The sequence below is a fragment of the Xenopus tropicalis genome, chromosome 2, assembly GCF_000004195.4.
Source record: "Xenopus tropicalis strain Nigerian chromosome 2, UCB_Xtro_10.0, whole genome shotgun sequence".
NCBI classification, from domain to species: Eukaryota; Metazoa; Chordata; class Amphibia; order Anura; family Pipidae; genus Xenopus; species Xenopus tropicalis.
In genome coordinates this window covers 134,898,081-134,921,269 of record NC_030678.2, presented here as the reverse complement: position 1 = coordinate 134,921,269, position 23,189 = coordinate 134,898,081, and the positions used below count along the sequence as shown (strand labels likewise).

The 23,189-nt window shown below is 38.5% G+C and overlaps 1 protein-coding gene across 1 annotated transcript; it reads right to left on the bottom strand.

Annotated features, from left to right (window-relative positions):
• Window positions 1-3,289: 3,289 nt before the first annotated feature.
• itm2b (integral membrane protein 2B) lies at window positions 3,290-21,439 on the bottom strand. Its single transcript, NM_203910.1, is given in 6 exon segments — window positions 3,290-4,799; window positions 6,442-6,592; window positions 7,379-7,489; window positions 8,090-8,290; window positions 10,076-10,204; window positions 21,257-21,439. Coding segments are annotated over 6 exon segments (774 nt in total). The 5' UTR covers window positions 21,350-21,439; the 3' UTR covers window positions 3,290-4,710.
• Window positions 21,440-23,189: the final 1,750 nt, after the last annotated feature.

Sequence of the window (23,189 nt, the reverse complement as noted above, 5' to 3'; positions counted from 1 at the left end):
TCTAAATGGATTACTAATGAACTCTGAGCAGCGAATTGCCTTTGCATCTTTATACAAAATGAATAATAAAGTGGTCAGGTTCCATTTGCCAAAACACTGTCCAGTCAGGGGTCGCAACACAAACTGGGCAAATGTTAAATACATTTATTCCCAATAGTGCAGGGCAGCCCTGGGTATTGCAGGGTTAAATTGAGAGCAAATTAAACACATTGGGGGGAATTCACAAAAGTGGTGATATTCCGACAAAATAAAAGTGGAGATAGATTTGTCGGATTTTCCACCTAATTCACAAACATCTATCTCCACTTTTGTGAATTTGTCTTTTAAACAGTTTTCAGATTTTGTCATTTTCCCAACATTTTTTTTATGCCTTTAGCTCTTAGTAAATCTGTCGGTGCCATCAAACCCAGTCCCACAGCTACAGGAGCCTTGGGATACGAATTTTACCAGCAGGATTTTGCATTTCATATGCCATTTCACTTTGGGGCATTTCCTGAGGGGTAATTTTAGTTTGCCCAGGGAAACTATACATCATTTTTTCAGGACAATCTGGGCTTTCTAATGCTGGGAACAGGTGGGGACCAATGCTGTCAGGCAGCTCTGTAGTTCAGGACATGCTATGGGGGCACAATTAAGTTGGGGCAAATGTCAGTGAAGTGATTAAAGAGGGGGCACTGCTGCTAAAACTAAAAATTTGCCTGGGAGGCTTTACTTTTCCTTTTAATAAAAATGTTTACAATATATTCACTCAAAATGTTATTATTGCCTCATTGATTAAGCTAAAACTAGCATAACAATGCAAATGTGAGGTAAAAACTTTTTATATATAAGATATAAATTAAACTTTTTTTAATCAGTGTTTTACTTGTTTATAAAATATTAATGAGGCTTTTTGCACCTATTGTTCTAGGGTTAGACAGAAACTTGTCCCCTAACAACTGGCTGCTAATCCCCATTAATATGTTAATGATCCCCTAATGGGGCCCCTACCTTAGGTGTGAAATGGAAACTGGGGGAAACAAAACAAAACAGAAGAGCTTAGAATTGGTCTGACAGTTACACTGAGCTTTACTCCATTTTGAAAATGTCGGGGAAAATGTCGTTAAAACGTCGTATAAATGTCGTTTAAACGACAAATTCACAAAAGTGTCTGTAAACTGTCTTTCTTTCACCAAAAACGGAAAAGTGGCGGTTGAGTCGGAATTTAGGCTGATTTCTGTTTGTGAATCTGGTGAAAGTGTTTTTCACCAGTTTTTCCACCACTTTTACTCCAAAAAAGGGCTCTCTCCACTTTTGTGAATTCCCCCCCAAGAGGTTTTCTTCCAAGATTGCCCTGTATTTGGCTCCATCCATCTTCCCATCAACTCTGACCGGCTTCCCTGTCCCTGCTGAAGAGAAGCACCCCCAGAGCATGATGCTGCCACCACCATATTTGACAGTGGGGATGGTGTGTTCAGAGTGATGTGCAGTGTTAGTTTTCCGTCACACATAGCGTTTTGCATTTTGGCCAAAAAGTTCCATTTTGGTCTCGTCTGACCAGAGCACCTTCTTCCACATGTTTGCTGTGTCCCCCACATGGCTTGTGGCAAACTGCAAATGGGACTTCTTATGGTTTTCTGTTAACAATGGCTTTCTTCTTGCCACTCTTCCATAAAGGCCAACTTTGTGCAGTGCACGACTAATAGTTGTCCTATGGACAGATTCCCCCACCTGAGCTGTAGATCTCTGCAGCTCGTCCAGAGTCACCATGGGCCTCTTGGCTGCATTTCTGATCAGCGCTCTTCACAGAGCTGTTCGGCCTGTGAGTTTAGGTGGACGGCCTTGTCTTGGTAGGTTTACAGTTGTGCCATACTCCTTCCATTTCTGAATGATCGCTTGAACAGTGCTCCGTGGGATGTTCAAGGCTTTGGAAATCTTTTTGTAGCCTAAGTCTGCTTTAAATTTCTCAATAACTTTATCCCTGACCTGTCTGGTGTGTTCTTTGGACTTCATGGTGTTGTTGCTCCCAATATTCTCTTAGACAACCTCTGAGGCCGTCGCAGAGCAGCTGTATTTGTAGATAGATTACACACAGGTGCACTCAATTTAGTCATTAGCACTCATCAGGCAATGTCTATGGGCAACTGACTGCACTCAGACCAAAGGGGGCTGAATAATTACGCACACCCCACTTTGCAGTTATTTATTTGTAAAAAATGTTTGGAATCATGTATGATTTTCGTTCCACTTCTCACGTGTACACCACTTTGTATTGGTCTTTCACGTGGAATTCCAATAAAATCGATTCATGTTTGTGGCTGTAATGTGACAAAATGTAGAAAAGTTCAAGGGGGCAGAATACTTTTGCAAGCCACTGTATGTTTAAGCTCTGTCACAAATATATGAAGATGAAAAGCTGAAAATTACCTTAACCCCACTGGGCTGATTTGGGATGAACTGGACAGAAAGGTAAAGGCTAAACAGCCATTTGTGGGCACTTCTGCAGCAGTGTCGGACTGAATTTTCAGACCTTGCATCTTTGCAAGTACAAAAGGTGGCCCTTTTTTTTTTTTCTTACTCGTGATATTTGTCATATGTTCATTTCCAACAATCTATAACAGACTTTGTACTTCTTTTAAAACCCATTTCTTCTTGTTTTCTTACGTCTTTGCACCTGAAAGTGCGGTAGTTGGTGGACAAGAGTAGCTAGACTGTCACTTCGGACACTGTCATATTTTTTAGGGCAAGAGAATGAAGGGAATAAAGACCTGGCTCTTGTGTCTACAGCCAACCACAGCCTAGCAAGTCTACCCCCCCTTCAGCCCACTGCATTTGAATCTCTCCTTGTTCACATCTGCCTGCATCTATCGGTTTTTTGCAGTAGGTTTAACCACCCTTCCACTAGTCCAGGATTGGTAACATAAGGGCGAAGACCCAAAACTTTTCACTATCCTATTTAAAGAGAAATTATACCCCCTTTTTGACATGAGCTCAGTTTTGTTGAGTTTATGAAAAAAGTTGCATAAACACTATCTGAACTGCCAGATATGAATGTATTGTTCCACAGTTTGAACGAAAAAGCATGATATTGAAAAGAGCTCTTTAGTATAATAAAAAATATTTGAATTCTATCAATAGGTAGAGTTATGGTAGGCTGCTTTACTGCATATTTCTCCCATGTCAAACCTTGCAAGTCTATTCCTCTCTATCTCCCCCAAATATACCCCAGTGTAAAACTTTGCCAGCCTATTCCTGTCTCCCCACAATATGTATAGAGATCTATTTTATGATAAATAAAAACAACAAACAATTAAACGAGTTGTGTAAGATTTATTCCTTTACAAGTATGATTATATACAAATTAGTACCACATTACTTCTAATTCATTTATTCTTTGCTCGTTTAAATATTGCCAGAAGAAGGGAAAAACAACCATTAAGGTTTACAAGAATTAAAAAAGTTAAACATGAAAATAAAAAACGGCACTGTTTGCTAGGTCATATAGATATTTTCAGTTTAATAGAGCTTAAAGGCAGGTCACTTGTTAAAATCTACAAATTTGCTGGGTGACATGCAAACAAAGAGTTAGCATTATTCCTTAAAGCAAATGTGCACATACAAAACCACCCCTTATTTTAACTACAAATTTGTCAATAAACTAAACCATGGCCCAGTGCCCTGTCATTTCCAAGCAACTAAAGAGACTTGGATAATTTACCTTCAAATGAGTATTCATTTTTGTAAGGAAGCAAACTAAGGAGTAAATTATTCATCCATTGCTTGGCCTTGCACACTTCTGAATAGCTTAATGGTGCATGAGCTCCATCACAGCATCTTACACTGTGTACAATCTATCGTAGAGACCATGTGAAAAATAAAAAAATTAAACGGTTTAAATTAATATGATCCAGTGTAAACTCAGCAGGTCGGGCCTGATTAAAATTATATTAAGTAAACCAGAGTTACTAGACTTTATAAATAACTGGAAATGAAAAGAATTCAATGATTCTGCTAACTTACCAGAGCAGACATACTATAATCAGCACTACTGTACTGAGAATTTCTTTTCTTCACCACAAAATGACACCTAACGTCGTACACCCACTTCCAGTTCCAAACAAACCTTAAATAAATCTAGAATCAGTGAATAGGGAATTGGGTACATGTAATTTGAAACACTACTTTTATGTTACACTAATCACTGCCTTTTTTGTTGTAGCCCTGAGCTCTTCTGAAACATCATTATATATGTTTCTAGTTTAAAATACAAAGTTGTTAAATTTAGGTCTTTTCAAGTGACTGAACATGCAATATTAAACAGACTTTAAGACGTTAATAGATGCGCACGTTTTGCTATAACTGGTGGAAGTGATGTCAGTGTCATGGAATGCAAAGTGTAATAAAAGGTGTAAATCGTGACCATTAAAAACTTTTTTTCAGTTTTAGGTCACACTTTCTTTTTTAGCAAGCTTAAACCCTTATTTTTACATTACTAATTTGTTACACTGAAAAAAAATATAATAAAACACCACACTTGAAAGCTGAAATAAGGAAGAGGAAAAACAAATACTTAAAAACCTATTCTGGATATTATACGAGATGAATGTTCAAAAATGGTTTGCAAATGCCTGTTCACTAATAATAAAACCCTTCCTTAGAAAAAATTACTGCACACAACAAAAAGGTAGGGCTATACTGTTAAAATGGTTGAAGACAGGTTCACTTATTGATTTAATGCTCGCAAATCTGTGTCTCCACAGCAAACCTATTAGCAAAGTGTCGAATTGTATGGCAGTTTTCAGCTTCCCGTTTCTGGAATCCTGTATATTTAAAAAAAAAAAAAAAAAAAGGTATTGCATAATTAAACAAAACCAAAATATAATACACAATAAAATAGCAAATCTAAATGCCTATAACCTGCAACACCCACTTCTTCAAAGCCCCCAGATACAGATTTGTTTCATGTAGAGGTTAAAGACAACCTTGGGAGTCTGTTTATCTCTATTCAGTCTTTAGTTACAGGGATCAATGAGTGCTGGAACACATCAGTGCTCCATCTAGCAGTGGTCACAAAGTTCTGTGAAATGTGAGCGCACAGATCTCAATGTGTTGGCCCTACATAAAGGTTATTAAACTGGCGATTCAGCTAGGTGTGATTTAGTTGGTGGCCAGTACTCACCACACACACACATATGGTCAATTTTAAAGGGTAAAAAAAGAAATGTTTGGTTAATAATAATGAAAGTTTTTATAAATGCAATTTCTATTTAAAAGCAGTATCTATCTGTTCTCTGCACTGGTGGTTCTGATGTTTGAAACAATACAGCAGAAGGCATTTGAATAACAGACCTGTCTTGGCTGATGGACAGCAGACTTCTGCTACATTATTTTACAAGTCAGAACAAGGAGTGCAGAAAGGGACAGATACGGTTTTCAATTGTAACATGTACAAATAACTTTAAACCAATGAAAATATTTTATCAAAGTATATTAGTTGCTTGTAATTGCATTTCATTTATTTACACTACAAATGTGTTTATTATCTATAAAGGGGATATAAACCATGTAATGACAGCAATTAAAATATTATTTTAAAACTGCTAATGGCAAAGAGCAGTCAGCCTGATACACTGCTCAGACAAATGGATCATTCTCCTGTATGAGTTCACTTCAACAAATGTATTAATTTAATGATTAGAGCTTCTCCAATAACAGGGATGCACTGAATCTCAGATTAGACTGAATCCAAGTGCCTGGCTTAGTTGAATCTGAACCACCCTTAAAGGAGACATATTGGATAAATGGGGGGCAACGCTAATTTTGTAGGCAATTATGAATAATATCCGGTGCTGGTTACACTTTGTGCTAAAAATGAATTCTCTCTGTAAAAATGGCCCCTTTATTGGAGCTCCCTATAGATCCTCTCACTTCTCCCTCCAGTGTGAAATGAAGAGTGGGCGTGTCCTAACGGTCCCTGCCAGAAGCACAGTAGGAGGGGGAGAGCCAATCACAGCCCTGCACTCACACAAGCACAGACAGGCTTCAGTTCCCTATCAGGTCAGCCTAGCTGCTGATTGGTTCCTATCCTACAGTGCAGGGTACGGAGGGCCGCCGGCTCCCCAGCTCATCCAGAGAATTCAGCCAGCAGGAAGTGGCCCAGATGGGCGGGGCTAGTGGGGTTTGGGGGAATTTCTCAATAAATCAGTCTGAAATACAACTTTTTTAGCCCAATCCTTCTATATCTATAGGAGTATAATTCCCTGGTACATTCATCATTTTCATAGGATATGTCTCCTTTAAATTCAAGGAACCTTAAACCAAGTGACAAGAAGTGCAGTTTTTACTGGGATTTTGCTAATTTGCATATTTGGTTCAGGATTCTATCCACTCCGAATTAATAATGCAGGTGAAGAAATAGTTTTGTAAATTAGTATATGTACTTAAAACATCCATTGAAAATACCTCGAATAGTCTCCTTGCGCTGGAGTTTATAAGTCTCCTTGTCACGACACAGGCGGTAGATGAAGAATCCAAGTTGGTCTACATTTTCAATACGGTCAGTAACAATCATTTGTTCATGAACTAAGTAGGACTGGGGCAAGTACGTTCCAGCCTGAGAGAATATACATTGTTACAGCCATTTCCTACTCTACTCACTACTATGACTAAAATGTACAAATATCCCTAAGCTAGTTATTAAAATCAGGCATTAGTGTTTCTGAAAAAGAAGAATATTTAGTATAAATGTACATCATGTTAATTATACTGAGTGAACAGTGCTACATAATGCAAACTCGTGATTCATTTTATAGTATCCCATAGAAAACATACTGGCAAAAGGCACACAACATTTCAGGCATTTTGTCTTCCACATATTTAGTAGCCGTAACACACCATCTATATGACAAACTGTCCTCTATTGCCCTGTGACACAATTGGCTGAAATTGCTTGTTAATGTAAATTAGATGTGCACTGCTATAATTTTTATGCATAATCTTTCTAAGTAACTGCAGACAATTGTCATATACAAGAGAAAAAGCATTTCAGTTTAAAAGGGGGGGGGGACAAAAGACAGAGTGCGAAGCATACTCATGCAGTGTTGTATAATGCTGCTTGAATCATAATTTATTACTTAACCCAAGGCAGAAAAGAGTAAAAAGAGATTAGGACTGGACTGGGATAAAAAAGGACCTGGCATTTTAGGTACACAGAGAATAAATTTTAAAACGGGACACAGTTAACAACACTGTGTTGCCTATTTATTTTGTTGATTTGTAGTCTATAACATATAAGCTAATAGAGTGTCAGAGTATATTAGTCTTTTTGTACATTGCCATTTCACACGTATGAAATACTATATAACCTAAGTATTTCAAACTAAACACTAAAGAAACAAACCTTGATGTTAAGAAGCAGTTCCAGGAAATTCTTTGGTGGCATGACGATGGATGTGTTCAGAGGAATGACATAACACTTGTTCAGATTCAGATCCAAGTATGCAGTCAGTTTCTGATAAAATAAAAATGTTTTTAAAATGATGTATATTCTTAAGTTCATTCATTTTTTTTGTAAAATTTAAATATAGAAATTGACATTTTATACAGCTTTCCAAACTACAATAGTAAAAATAATTGAAAGTGTTAAGTTAATTGCAAATGTAATTTTCAAACGTTTACAATGTCTTGCATTTTCTGAGATTAACAGATCAGAGAATAAAAAATAACAAAAGCATGCAAGGCACTGGGAATCATAGGATTTAAGAGCAAATTTCTCATACATTACTTTTGTAGTCAGGCAAACAGTTAAGAAAAGTACCAAGACAATATTTGGAAATGTAATTGCTTTTCATATAAACTTTAAAACCACTGAACATTTTTTCTGTAATGTATATAATGTATTATTTGTAATAACCTTTAAGAATGGCAAAAGGGCCATTATGTTAAAATATATGTTTTTTGGTGGTGAAGAATTTGGATACCGTAACTGTGGGCTTCCATTCTTTTGTGCAAAAGCAAAATAGCTTAGACATGTAAAGCAGATAGAAGCCTATATTCCAAATAAAAATAATGTGTATACAGCTCCAATAATTTCCAGATACATTGTGCTCACCCTGTGAAAGTCGTGAACAATGTCCACGGGGTCATTGTCAGCAAATTCTGGAACAGGCACATTGATCAGTTCAACATCTTCCTCCTCCAGGATTTGAATGCTCTCCTTAAATGAATGGTAGCGCACTGGGGTCTCTGCATAAGGTTCAGTAAGTGCTGCATCATCCTCAAGGTACCTTATTCCACAGAAGTAAACACCACGCTGAGATAATAAAAAAAAATAAAAAAAAAAAAAGCAAGAGTTCAGTGAATATATTTTGGTCCATTTTATAAGCAAGAACAAGTCATCACAGAAGGCATTAACATCACTACTATGGCTGCATATTAATGAGTATGAGCTGAGAAAGGTAGACAGTGTTAACCCTTATCTTATATAATAGCATAAAGGTTTTGTTTTTTTTGTTTTATTTTTTTCAAAGAATTTGTTTTTCTTTGCACTTTCCATTGGATATAAGGTTGATTACAACATTGTGCACGGTTTTCAAGTGGAGAAGACTTGTCTGACCAGAGACTTCCCTTCAAACTAATGTGACTTGTGGACATTTTTGAGATGTTTGAAATACAACCTAATTAGTTAATTTCTACAGTAGTTATTCCAGTCGTTTAAGAGGCCTTCCATAACAGAGATTGTTTAAGATTTTTTTTGGCTACCCATTTAATAATAAACATTGCTTTTTATAATTATAAATTGGGTACTGTATAAATAATTGGGGAATTAGTCTCTTGCTTTCTTTTTATTAAAATTTTGATTGTTGATGCGGTCCCCAAACCAACAGACTCCTATACCTGTAGTTCTAATTTGATCGTTTAGCCAGATATCGCGCCTCCCCCCACCCCGTAGGTGGTGATATCGGGAGAAGATCCACTCACTTGGCGACTTTGCCAAGCGAGTGGATCTTAGCGTGTATGGCCACCTTAATACTTCAGTCCTGCTTCCTGAAGTCTTAAGGTGGCCACACATGTGGCGATCTGACAATGTTTTGTGCGACCATCGGTCGCACGAAACATCGTCAGATCCGCCACACGCCGTCAGGGCAGAAACAGCAGATAAGGAGGTAGAAACAATAGGATTTCTACCTCCTTCTGCCGATTCAGCCCTGACGGCAGATTTTGGTCAGGCGACTTCTATGGCGCCCGATCAAAATCTTTTAACTAGTCCGATCGAGCGATATCAGCAGCTTCCTGCGATATCGGTCGACTCGCCGACATGCCATACACGCACTGAATATCGTACGAAATTAGATTTCGTACGATAGTATCGGTGCGTGTATGACCAGCTTTATCTGCTCTGTTGAAGTTGCCACTTTTATTCTGCTGTGCCTTGATAACGTATGCAGTCAATCTTCTGTTAGGCAGGTTAGCAATCCTTATGTTCTTGTCACCTAATCTTTGATCAAACCAGAGGATCACAATTCTTCCTAGTTTCATAACATAGTCCATTTCTAATCACATCTAAACTGTAACTGACATATACTTTCCCCTTTGAAACTATCTTTTTCCATATTAAAAGGTTTTTTTCTTGTCTTTGTAACTTTTTGGGTTTGTTTTTATTTTGGTGAGCATTTGAAAATGTGTATGCAATAATAAAGGGCACCCATCATCAAAAAAAATACAAGTATTTAAGTTTTTTTGTTTTGTTTCTAAGCCATCCACAACAGAAGGGAGCTTCAGGAGCAGATATGCCACGTTGGGACACTAAGCACAGTGTCCCAGCTCTCAACTGTTATGCATTTAACATCATGTCTATATTGAGCCAGCCAGAAGACTCACTCATTATGCACATGTCACATCTGTGACAGAACATGGACATCCACATGAGTAGGACCCTCCTGGTGTAGGAGGCTTCTTTATTTTCTGACAACTTTTTTTTATATTGGGGAAAACACAATATATGTATGTTCATTCTAGAACCAAGCATCAGGGATTATAGTTTCTTTCTGTAGTTTTATAGAGTTATAAAGTTCGATTGGCAGTATTATTTCCATACCTGCATAGCAAAGTATTTGTAGAGATATGCACCACCCAGAACAATCCCAGCGAGCATGAACGCTAGGCCAAAGCACATACACCAACACCACGCCCTTCTCTGTCCAAGTGGCACAATGTCTTCAGGCTCCTGCAATTAGACAGATGAAGTTGTTATTATATGGATATATAATTTACACACAGAAATAGTTGTCATTTAAGTCTTTTTGTAAATAGGTAATGCACGATAACACCATTATGAACTTTATTCTGGTATATTGCAGATAATCCTCATAATTTATTTATACAGCACCTGCAAGTTACACAAAGCTTTACATTAATTTATACAAAACAGGGGTCTTCCAATACTTTAAAGAGGACCTGTCACCTTAAGAAATAATTCTAAATTGTTTTATATTGTGTTTCTCAAGCAAAATAAACTTTACTTACACTATATAAATTATTTTAATCTTATTTTATTCAGTCTTGGAATTCACAATTCCAGCAAACAGGCAGGTGCCATTTTGCAGACACTGTTATCAAAGCAGGCATTGCATCCTGCCAAAATCTTGTTTCTGTGCCAGTGTGGGGGACCTGATGCCCATGTCCATGCACTGGTTATAGATTTACATGGTGAGGGGGAGGGGGAATGTGAGGTGAGCAGCAACATCGAAGAAGTTCTGAATTGAAAGTGACTGTCTGACCAACCTCTATGCCTAAGGCATAGAGGCGCAGCGCAGGCAATATATGACTGACAGCTGGGATTTTTAAATGCTTTTATATTGGGTATGAATGTGGTAATAAAAAATGATTTTGGGTTTCATGTTTAATTTGAAAGGGGCTTTTATTATACAGCTTTTTATGTCTGGGTGACAGGTCCACTTTAACAAACAAGGGTTAGAGTAAGCAGGATCAGAGGGCTCAGCTCACACGAGCTTACAATTTAGGAGTTAGAAAACATTTGAATCATAAGGAAGATGAAAACAGTGGGTGATTTATGGTATGCCGATTTCTGATCAATCACAACGCACTGAATATGCTTCTTTAAATAGATGGGTCTTTAGGCTGATGCCACACAGGGCTCCTTTTCATCTGAGGAAAAGTGCAGGCGGAGGATCAGCCCCTCTGCTGGCATCAGCGACCTACCTTGCCTACAACTTCAGTGAGAGCTGTGAAGTTGCAGAATTCTCTCCCTGAGAGTTGCAGATACATAAGCTAGCCTTTAGAAGGGGTTGGGTAGCTTTTTAGCAAGTGAGAAAATAGGGTTATTGAAATTAGCTCTTAGTACAAAGTTGATCCAAGTACTGGTCCAATTGCCATCTTGGAGTCAGGAAGTAATTTTTTTCTCCTGAGGCATATTGGAGAGGTTTCAGAAGGTGTTTACCTTCCCCTGGATCAACCAGCAGTTAGACAGGTTGTATTTAGACATAAAAGATTAAACTGTATGAACCTGTGTCATTTTTCAACCCAAGTTACTATGTAAAGAGCAAGTGTGGGACCCTAACTTTCTATTTACTTCCTGGATTTAGTTAACCATAGGGTTGTTAATGTTCAAGAGAGACAGACGCCTGCCAAACTGCAAATACAGTAGAACCCCCATTTTACAGGAGACCAGAAAAAAATTATGTATCTGGGAAAATATAAAATAAAAATGAGGGAAAACTTAAAGGAAAACTATACCCCCAAAACAATGTAGGTCTCTATAATAATATATTGCGTAAACAAGCTCATATGTAAAACCCTGCTTCATCTAAATAAACCATTTACATAAAAATATACTTTTTTAGTATGTGCTATTGGGTAATTCTAAATAGAAAATTGCCACTTTAAGAATTAAGGGCCGTCTCCTGGGATCATAAGATTCACAGTGCACAACAAGCCATGGCACAAATAGATGCTAGGCCACATCAGCCAATTAATAGACAGTGTTCTGTCATTTGCTCCCACACTACTTCCTGTTACAGCACAAAATGGTGGATCAAGGCAAAGGATGCAAAGGGGCAATATTTACTGATGGCACATGGCAGATATTGGCAAAAAAACGCGAGAGTTCCCATTTCGAGTCAATTTTCACTGCATGTGCCTGCACCAGGGCAGACAAAATGCTTCCATGTGCTATTGCCGGACTCCTTCTCCATTATGGAGATTATGGATTTGCCTAGTACCCATATAGGGTAAAAGTAGCTTGCATATTTTTACATCCCAGGTGAATGACCTAACATTTATGAACACTGAATTTTTTGTCAAGATCCTGCTGTAATGTAATGAATGTAATTAATTGTGCTGCAGAGTTTTGGGCCACCTGAAAACACTGCTACATTACTTATAAAACCTTCCCCTATGTCATTAATAAACAAATTAAATAAAATTGGACCCAATATAGAACCATGTGGGACCCCACTACAAGTAGAGAATGTACCATTGACAACCACCATCTGTACCTGATCCTGTAGCCAGATTCCGATCTATGTACAAACATATTTATTAAAGACCAACAGACCTTATTTTAGAAAGCAGTCATTTGTGGGGCACAGTATCAAACACTTGCAACATCCAAATAGATCACATGAACTGCAATGCCTCAACTTCTTACTAACCTCATAAAAATCATAAAATCATAAAAATCTCTCCATTGGTGCATTAGCCTTAGGGAATCCTAGAATTCCTTCCTGAACACACAATCATCAACTGCCACCTGTAAGTGCAATACTTGCAACATCTCTTACTTTACTGATTCTCAAGCTTGCCCATCCCCCATCTTGTCTTTTATATCAGACTCTTTTTAGATTGTAAGCCCTAATGAGCAAGGACCTCCTAAGTTCCTATATGTATTTAGACTGCATGTCTAAAATGTGTACAAGGAGTAGATATTATTTGGCTGATGAAAATTATTTTCTGCCCATCCCTGAATTGTCAAAGATGAGTTTTCTTTGTGTAAAGCTGGTGAACAATAGCGCATTTCCTTTGCGAAGACTTGACTAATGTGGCATTTACAGTGTAACTCCGTATTCCTTCACTTGGCACAGTTTGGTTGGACTTTTGCACTTCAGTGACAGAATCAAAGAGAATATCCTTCACAAGGATTAATCCTGACTGAATGCATTAGGCTTGCCAACTGGCTCACCTAAGAACCTCTCATTTCTAAATATATTTTCGGAGGTTACAAGCATACTCCATATAAAACATAATTGCATGACTGCTGATTGATGTATAGTTTGGCAGACAACATAACCTAAGCCAAATGCAGATAAGTACATGAATTATCTCATAGGTCGTTAAATGATGTAATGATCCCAGTTTATTTGGTGGCAATAATAAAAATTACTTTGTTCCCTGCCAATCCATTACTTACTCAATGACACAGCAGAAGAGTGCCATTTCTCACTACAAATTTACAGATCAGACTAAACATAGGAAAAACCAACTCTTCTACATTTTCACTTAAAAGGTAGTGTTAAATTAAGAGTTGTTAAAAGATTTCCTACTGTATTACTGTAACTTAATGGACTGATTACAAGTACTGTATAACACAATTTGTGTTATACTGTGTATCGTAAAGGTTTGAATAATTACATCACACAGTTTTTAAAAAGAAAATAGAAAGCATAAGAGAATGAGTGGGTTCTTTCTGCTGCTCTTACTACATCCTCTTACAGTATTATGGCTAATCGGCATAAGGGGCTTGTAGCTGAACTACTTAAGAGTGCCTAAAAATAGATTTCTTACAAAATATCATATTTTACAAGTAAATGTGTAATTTTTTAAGTCATTATGCACACTGGTGATTTTTTTTCTATAGGAATGAAACCCAAACTCAAAGGAGCAAATCACCAGATCATATTTGCATCTTATAAAACAGCCAGAGATCCATCCAGTTCACAAATTATTATTTTGCACATTAGATCTTTTCTCCGCAGCTGCCTAAAGGCAAAAAAGTATATTTTTTCTGTTTCAGCAAATCACAATATGTCAAAGCCTGCACTGTATAAACTCTGAATTCACTTGAAGAACCAGTAAGATGAGGAAGCAAGTGCCTAAGGCGGCTCCTTGGCCAGAGAAGATCAGCTCCCCTTGGGTTCAATTCGCACACAGGTGCGCACCACAGTGACAGCCATGCTCTGCCACCGAATGGTCACTGATCTACAGCCTGCAGGAAGGCTTTCTATTATGGAGGAACAATCAAATAAAGGTCTTTGACATAATGTATGTGTTTGTAAATGGCAACTGTGTAATTGCATGAATGATGGGTATGTTGTTATAGTATTGAACAACTTAATATATGCTGTCATTTATAAAATCCATAGGGGAAAAAATGGCATTTGTTCAATATATTGTAGGATTTGCAAATCTTTTTCTGTTCTCATGTCCTTTAAAGTACTTAAAAAACTGACTCTCCTGCCATAGTTGCTTATTAGCTCCTACACACATGGGCTTAATCTCAGATACCATTTATCTAAATCTCTTTGTCTCACTTTTAATATATACCCCATATTGGACTGATTTTGCATTTTACAATAATTCTTTTTTTTTTTTTTTTTTTAAAATAGGTTAAAAAAAAGTTCTACAAAGTTGATTTATTTGTGTATTAGCCATGTGTATTTGTCACCCATATGCAATAAATGGACGGCATTTAAAACAAACACTTCAAGCACCTACAGAATTATGTATTAATATGAGTAACCACAGCTGGAACTAAGGACAACAACAGCAGCTAATGGGAGAGGAACCTTTAAAGGATGTTTTAGGTTTAAGTTGTAGCAACAGAGATGCACAAAGGCATAATAATAATAAATTAATATTTCAGACTGGGGTTTTCAACTAAGGACAGGAACAGTTGTGGCCATTAATCTGTTTAATGGCTACCTAATATAATGAATAAGATATAACTGCAGAGCTATAAAAATTAACCGGTTATCTCTTAATGAATCAGACATATTAGTAATCAGGTTCATTGCATTTGAAAACAACCTATCGACTGTGCAAATAGTATTTTGAACTATATAGTTTGATGATACACAGGGCAATGTGTTCCTTCTAAGGAACGCAGCCAATACATGACTGCTGTGTTTTACCTGTGCCAAATTTCATTGTTCTGGGCAATTTGTTTGAGGCACTAGCATATTTTTATATTTTCTCATTTCTCTTTAGATACATCCTACTTTGACTAAAATAACTGATGTCCTTAGCAACTGTCATCTTGTCAACAAGCACAAATTATTTAGGTCACATATTGGTAACAAATAGAGGCAATTTCCATCTTTTGTACCTTTATTGAAACAGTTTCCATTTACTGAATAAGTCAAAGAGTTGCAAAACAGTGCAACTCCTACACTGGAGATTTTGTTGGACGTGGTTATATTTACCTACATTGCATCCTACAAGTCAGATGCAATTGTGCAGATATCCAAATAAAATGGAACTAAGATTAAAATATTATGTGTAAACTACATAAAAGATCTGCTTTTAGACAGGTCAGAAAAGACCAACACTTGCTGCATTTTGATCCAACAAGTCTAAAAGACTTTTGCCTCTTGTTAATAAACACTGACTAGTGAATGTGGATGCAAATAAGAGATTTTGACAACTTAGAGTAGGCCATCTAGAGACATGTATTTTTCTGCCTGGGTCTCCCCAATATCTGATAGACAGATAGACCATATGATCTCACAGCCTTAGAATGTCCTTGATCTTTAACATGGATTCCCCAGAGGACTGAGGGTGAATGTCTTTTCCAGATCTAGGGTAAGTAGGCCTTAAAGGAACAGTAACACCAAAAAATGAAAGAGCTTTAAAGTAATAAAAATATAATGCACTGTTTCCCTGCACTGGTAAAACTGGTGTGTTTGCTACAGTAACACTACTATAATTTATATAATAACCTTCTGTGTAGCCATGGGGGCAGCCATTCAAGCTGGAAAAAAGGAGAAAAGGCACAGGTTACATAGCAGATAACAGATAAGTTCTGTAGAATACAATAGTGTTTTATCTGTTATCTGCTATGTGCATGTGCCTTTTCTCCTTTGAATGGCTGCCTCCATGGCTACATAGCAGCTTATTTATATAAATTATAGTAGACTTTCTGAAGTAAACACACAACATTTACCAGTGCAGGGCAGTAGCACATTATATTTTAGTTATTTTTATACACTTTCATTTTTTGGTGTTACTGTTCCTTTAAAGGGCTTGTCCACCTTTAAGTTGACGTTTAGTATGTTATAGCATGACCAGTTCTAAGCAACTTTTCAATTGGTCTTCAATATTTTTTTTTTTTTATAAATATTTTGAATTAGTTCCCGTCCTCTTTAGACTTTTGCCAGCTTTCTAACGGGGGTCACCGACTCCAGCAGCCAAAATACTTTTGCTCTGTTTCTTACTTTTTATAACGTTTATTTTTATTCATGTCCTCTCCTATTAATATTTCAATCTCTCATTCAAACCACTCTGTGGCTCCTAAGCCAATTTGGACCCCAGCAACCAGATAGCTGCTGAAAGTCCAAAGTGGAGAGCAGCAGAACAAAAAATAAAATAAATACAAATAATTAAAAATGAAGAGCAAATTCAGATTGTCTTCGAACAGCACTGTCTACATCATGCTAAAAAATAACTCAAAAGGTGAACAACCCCTTTATGGTGACCATATACACAGCTATATCATCGTAAGATAATCGGTACGTGTGTAGCAGCAGACGAGGAGACCGATATCAGCAAAAGTCTTGGATATCGGCCCAGACAGAAAATGCTGACAGGGGTAGAATTCTTTTGTTTCTACCTCCATATCCGACAATTCAACTCTGAACGTTAGTGCAATGTAGGAACGATCTTTCCTGCAACCAATGGTCACAGACATGGCCACCGTTAGCAGAAGCCCCCCCCAAGGTTAAACAGTGCAAGGCTTGAGTTGCTCTAGAAACAAAAAGCAGTTACAGCAAAGTAGCCAAGCAGGTTATAGTTCCACAGAAAGACTGGCTTTGAAGCTAGTACTCTTGTAGGAAAAGCCACCAATACAGGGACTTATAGGAGTAACAGTAGCTGTAGCATAATCTGAAGATTACAGTGCTTTAAAAAGTAACATACTTCTTTAATGTCATACTCTTCTGCTGATAATAAACTTCAGTGGTCTCTATACCACCTGTTCTTTTATTAAATAATTTATTGTTTAAGAATAACTTGCACCCAGTGTATTCATGTTCTAATTGTTAGCATAGCATTACCAAGCCAAATTAACTAAAATCCAATATATTTAAACTAGTGCTACTCGTGGTTTAAAGGAGAAGGAGAGGTACCAGTACAAAACTTGCCATCTCATTCGCATCACTCTCCTGAATGGAAGAGCAGCGCTGAGAGTAACATAGAACCTATGCAATGGCCAAAATGCTAAATTCTTTTTTATTCTTGACTTCCCACTCATTTAAAGGAGAACTACACCCACGGGTGCTAAAAGCCCCCTTAACTATCACTGCCTTGACCTAAGTTTAAACACTGTACCTATCGCTAATTTCTAGCTAAAAATGCAGAGTAGCACAGCTACATACCTGGCCGACATCTTCTTAGCACCCGAAGACACTTTTGGTCACTCCGCCCATACGAACCTATATGCGCGGTTGGCGGTAGCAGGAAATCAGGTACTTAAAATTGCAATTTTATATTTAGCACATACGACCAAAATAGTATATTTTTATGAAAATGGTTTATTTACATATGAGCTGTTTTATGCAATATGCTTTTACAGAAACTTACATTGTTCAGGGGTATAGGCTTCCTTTAACAGCTTACAAGCAACCACAAAGCACCAGTAACAAAAGCATTTTGACCCCCCAAAACTGACTCACTGAAATCTAGTAACTATACAGTTGAAGACACAGAGGGAGCACAGATGATTGCTCATATTATATTCAGTGTCTGGTTCCCTGAAAGCTATCACCAAGCAGTAGCATGTACACAGGTGGGCATTCTGCTCATTGCTGCCAGTGCACACACTGCTGGATATGCAATGTGACGCTGCACACACCACAGCGCAATGCAACAGTTATTGGAACATACAGTAGTCCCGCTACTCATGAACTCTTCCATTATTACTTATAGAAGACATCCATTACATCAGGGCTGTAAAACTAAAGGCCATGGGATTGATGTGGCCCTCCAAAGGATTTTTATGGTCCCCAGTCTGCTCAGAGGCTCTATAGACTTTACTGTATGACATCATTATTTTAATTCAGTCCTTCCATCACGCTGTATGGAATAATTGGTCCACTATATGCAACAAGCTGAACAGTAATGCATTACATGAATGCCTTACTCAGAAATTGGCAGACAATTTCTGTCATTATATACAGCTATTAATTATTGCTGCAAGGAGCCCATATTGTAAGATGAAATCATCGGGCACCAGCTACACACCATAATATCATTACACTGCATGGGCTCCTGGCTGCAGCAATGTCAAATCAGAACAAAGAAGTTAGACAGGACTGTTTTAAGGACTCTTATGTATTTATATCATAGTAAGTTAGGTTGAAAAAAGACGTACGTCCATCACGTTCAAACATAATGCCTATATATAACCTGCCCAACTTCTAGATCAGTGATCCCCAACCAGTGGCTCGAGAGCAACATGTTGCTCACCAACCCCTTGGATGTTGCTCTCAGTGCCCCCAAACCAGGGAGCTATTTTTGAATTCCTGACTTGGGGGCAAGTTTTGGTTGAATAAAAATAAGATTTACTACCAAATAAAGCCCCTGTAAGCGGATAGTGAGCATAGAGGCTACTCTTAGCCACTCTTAGCCCTTATTTGGCACCTCCATGAACTTTTATGGTGCTTGTGTTGCTCTCCAAATCTTTCTACTTTTGACTGTGGCTCACGAGTATGAAAGGTTGGGGACCCCTGTTCTAGATGATCCAGAGGAAGGCAAAAAAACCCATCTGAAGCCTCTCTAATTTGCTGCAGAGGGGAAAAAAATTCCTTCCTGACTCCAAGATGGCAATCGGACCAGTCCCTGGATCAACTTGAACTAAGAGCTATCTCCCATAACCCTGTATTCCCTCACTTGCTAAGAAACCATCCAACCCCTTCCTAAAGCTATATAATGTATCAGCCATCATATTTCCTTTTCAATAGAAATAGCTTGTGTGCTATGAACATATCTCTTTTTAACTTCTGTACTAGAAGCATCCAAAACTACAACTCTGGTCTGGCAAAAGAAAATAAGGGGAACTGTGGTTTCACAACATATATAAGGTAAATTCATATCTAACCATAACACAACCACTTATTTCCATAAAATAAGAAATGGCCTCAGAGAGCAAACATCTAATAGGTATAAATCCATAACATCTTGATTGACATTGTTCTGTATAATTTCTGTATTGTGCTTAGAGTAGATATGTCTAGTCTGCTGAAGTGCCATGTGTTGGCATCTGTCAAACACCCAGACGACTGGGGTTGGAAGTGTAAAGGATGGACAGTATAATAAGAGGCCCATATTATTATATAAAACCTATGTGTAAGTGGGATACATATGGCATAAAATTTGACAGAATTTGTGTTTTGTGCATGATCAGTCAGCATCGGTTTACAAAGGAATAAGAAAAACATATCCTTGGTCCAGAAACCCAGAAATTATGAGAACATAAGCTACAAAGACAGGGCGATCTTAAGGGGCACAAGCTTGCATTTAAATAATTCACTAAGTGAGTTGGTACACCACATAAAGGCTTTCTTAAACATTGTTATATCTGTGTTCACTTCCTTTTTTGCACACCCTAAAAGGTTCTCTAGGTACCACTGAACTACAACTTCCATAATTTCACTTGCAGCCCTGTATGTTCTTTATCTAGCATTCAGTAGGCTGTTGTGGGCAAAGCAGTATGAAAGCTACCATCATCAACAATTGCATAGCACCAGCATCCTTTCACTTAGGCTTGACTTTTGCCTATGTCAAAAGTAAAATAGTCTTCCATCCCACCTACCAAGAACAGTACATACAATTGCTTCAAATCAAGGCTAAGTCGTGTCAAACAGGCATGGACAAGCTGCTTCCCTACAGCTGTTCTTGTGAAGGGAAAAAAAACCAAAAAACTAAAAGCCCCCCCCGCCCCCCCAAGACAGCTGGGGGAGCAGCTGGAGGGCAGCATATCCAACAAGCCACACTAAAAAGGCTGCCTATTCTAATGTTGTTATCAGGTTGTGCTATACAGCACCAGTCTATTTTAAACATACTCTCTTATATAGGTTAGAACTCCCGGAAACTGGAATGTACTCCAATTTCATTTGATATTGGAAAAGGGTCAGATCCTACAGCTCCGTGCTGCATATCTAAGCAGACATTACTAGCAAGAACGGGCTGTCCCCTCTGGAACAGGTTCTACCAGTTTTGTTGACTACAGAGTTACAATAATCAGAAACAAATGGTATTTAACTGGACATGAACTTGATCCTCATTTCCTAACATTCCATGGGGACCTCCTGTGGCTCCTGGGACACTGAGCGGCAGGGGCTATCTAGGGAACAGAGAGGAGGAAGAAAGGAATAAGGTGTGTGAAGGGAAAGAGAAAGCAATACAGGAGGAAAGCAGCTGGAGTTGTTAGTGCTGCTCCCTTGTCAGCCATTTTAGAGAGCTTATCTCAATGCTGCTGTCTCTAGTGATGCACCATCGCCTCCACCATTTTATTTTGCTTCTTCATCTAAAGCTGACATGTCAGAAAGCACAAACACACTCCCCATTATAATAACAACAACAGGATACTCCAGTGAGAGCCGCTGGGTGCCAGCCATGTTGCTGCCAGGAAGGATTTATAATAAAAGCCTGAGCTCCAGGCAAAGAAATGATTACATGCAGACCTGCCGCCCAGCACCCATGGGACACCCACTAGTGGGACCTACAGAGCAGGGACAACAAGCCTTTGGCAATCCAGGAGTCCAGTAAACCTACACATAGTTCCAGTTCTCAGGACTGCTTGGGACATCGTTTTATTGCCCATAGCCTCTGGCACTCAATCAGTACAGGTATTACCAAGCGCAAATTAGCGGTCAGATATTGCGCAGCCCCTACGTGTTGGCAAAGTATAAAGCCCTATGTGCTGGAGGGCCGCAGGAGGCTCTGGCGCACCAATAAACTCCGTCTCGATGCAGTTGCGCCTCTTCTCCTGAAGGGGGATCAAGGTGCAATAACACCCAGCCTGCTGCCCCAGGGCCCCTGCACTCACCTTGGCCTCGGGAATGATAAGCACTTCATTATTCTCATCTTCCTTCTTTCCGTCCTTTTGGCTCAGCGTCGAGTTGAAGGATAATTTGACCATGTCTGCCTGGGGCCGCGCCGAGGTGCAGAATGTGGGGGAGCTAAACACTGGGCGAATCTCTTTCGCTTTGTGTATGGTCTGACTGCGAATCACCGCGGAAACTGATCAGTGGGAGGAGGGGAGCGCAGAGAAGGACAGTGCTGGGAGAGGGCGGGGCCAAGGAATGACGTACGGAACAATAACAACAAGAGATCGGTCTGTGACAGTATTGCACTGCCAGAATGGGCTTAATAGCAGGCAGAATGAGTCTGTGCGAATGGCCTGGGTCTCTTGGCACTCACTATGGTATCAGGGGGGGGAAATGGGGGCTTGGAGCCCACAGTGATAGCCTCTGGTACCATGGTAATCTCAAACTAAGAGACTGCAGTGGATAGGGGAGGTCCAGGTTGGGTTGCCACTTGGCTGGTATTTTAATGCTGGGACCTGGAAGTAAAGTTGCCACCTGGCCATCTGCATTTTAATGTTATTAGGAATGAAAATAGGAATATTGATTCGGAAATAAAATGAAAATATAGAAAGGCTGGCATTTTTTCTAAAAAAGTTAGCAATGCTATCTGGAAGTAATTTTTGGAAGTGAATGAGTGTATGCTGTTCTGTACATGAACTCTATAGCAGGGTGTATTGTTCTCTTTGTGGAGGAACTCCTCCAGCCTCCCTATGTCTCTTCTTCATTATTAATAACATAAGCATTAAGTCTCGTTTTTACCTGGTTTATCTGCACATAAGTGATGTAATAAGTACAAGTTTTATGTTTTAACTTTTTGCTTTGCCATTGCTTGACACATACATTTGTAACGTAGGTTTTTGCATAAGCTACGTAAATTGCATATGTGTAGAGACCCAGTGATCTTGCTGTGGGGCCTAATAACTAGTCATTCCACTGCTGAAAAGTTCATATACAGTATATAAACATTTGGTGTTACTTTATAAAAAATAGTTCATATATAATCCTCTTGTGTCTGTGACTGTTAACTTATTGCAACTGTATCTTGTATTTATTTGTATTTATTGTTTTACTTTGTATTTATCTATTATTATCTTAATAACCCCGTTTGTATTAATGTATTCTACTGTACAGCGCTGGGTACATAAGTAGCGCTTTATAAATAAAGATATACATACATATAAATAGTTTTAAAAATAATTGATTCATGTGCGAATAAGTCAGTTCATTTGGGCCTGTGGAATTTACTTTTGGGCGGGGCCCTCCTTACCTCTTGTATTGGTTGTTTTGTCTGTTTAATGTACTGGCCCATTTATTGTTCAAAGTTGCAGAATATGTTGGTGTTTTACAAATTTACAAGTTAATAATAATAATTTATTTGTGGTCTGTGGAGTTTGCCCCACCTGCTCCTGCCAATCTTCTCTGCATTGTCACTGCTTGATAAGCAAGTTATGTAAGCTTCTGGGTAAGTTAAGTAAGTTTGTAGGCAAGTCAGGACAGTTTTTGCGGAAGTTATGTAAATTGCACAATATATGTAACTTACACAATTTTATACCTCCCAACTGTCTATATTTTTGTGAGACAGTCCCAGATTCTTACTGAAAAGTCCCTCATTTCCCTATGATCACAAAACCATCATTATTTGTGCATACCAAGTGATCTCGGTCAGATCCCATTAGAGTGGTTTTCGCATAAACCGCCTGTTCTAGTAGTGTCAGGTGGTACTCATTAAAGTCAGGGGGGCAGCCCAGGCCAATTCAGATGTTTCTATGCTAGACAGGTTTGGAATGGAAATTAGGCCAGGCCCTGGCATTTCAAGTATACAAAGGTCCAAATAGCCCAGCACAGACCCAATAAATAGTGTGTGGCAGGTCCCGATCCCTGTCGACGCTTCCT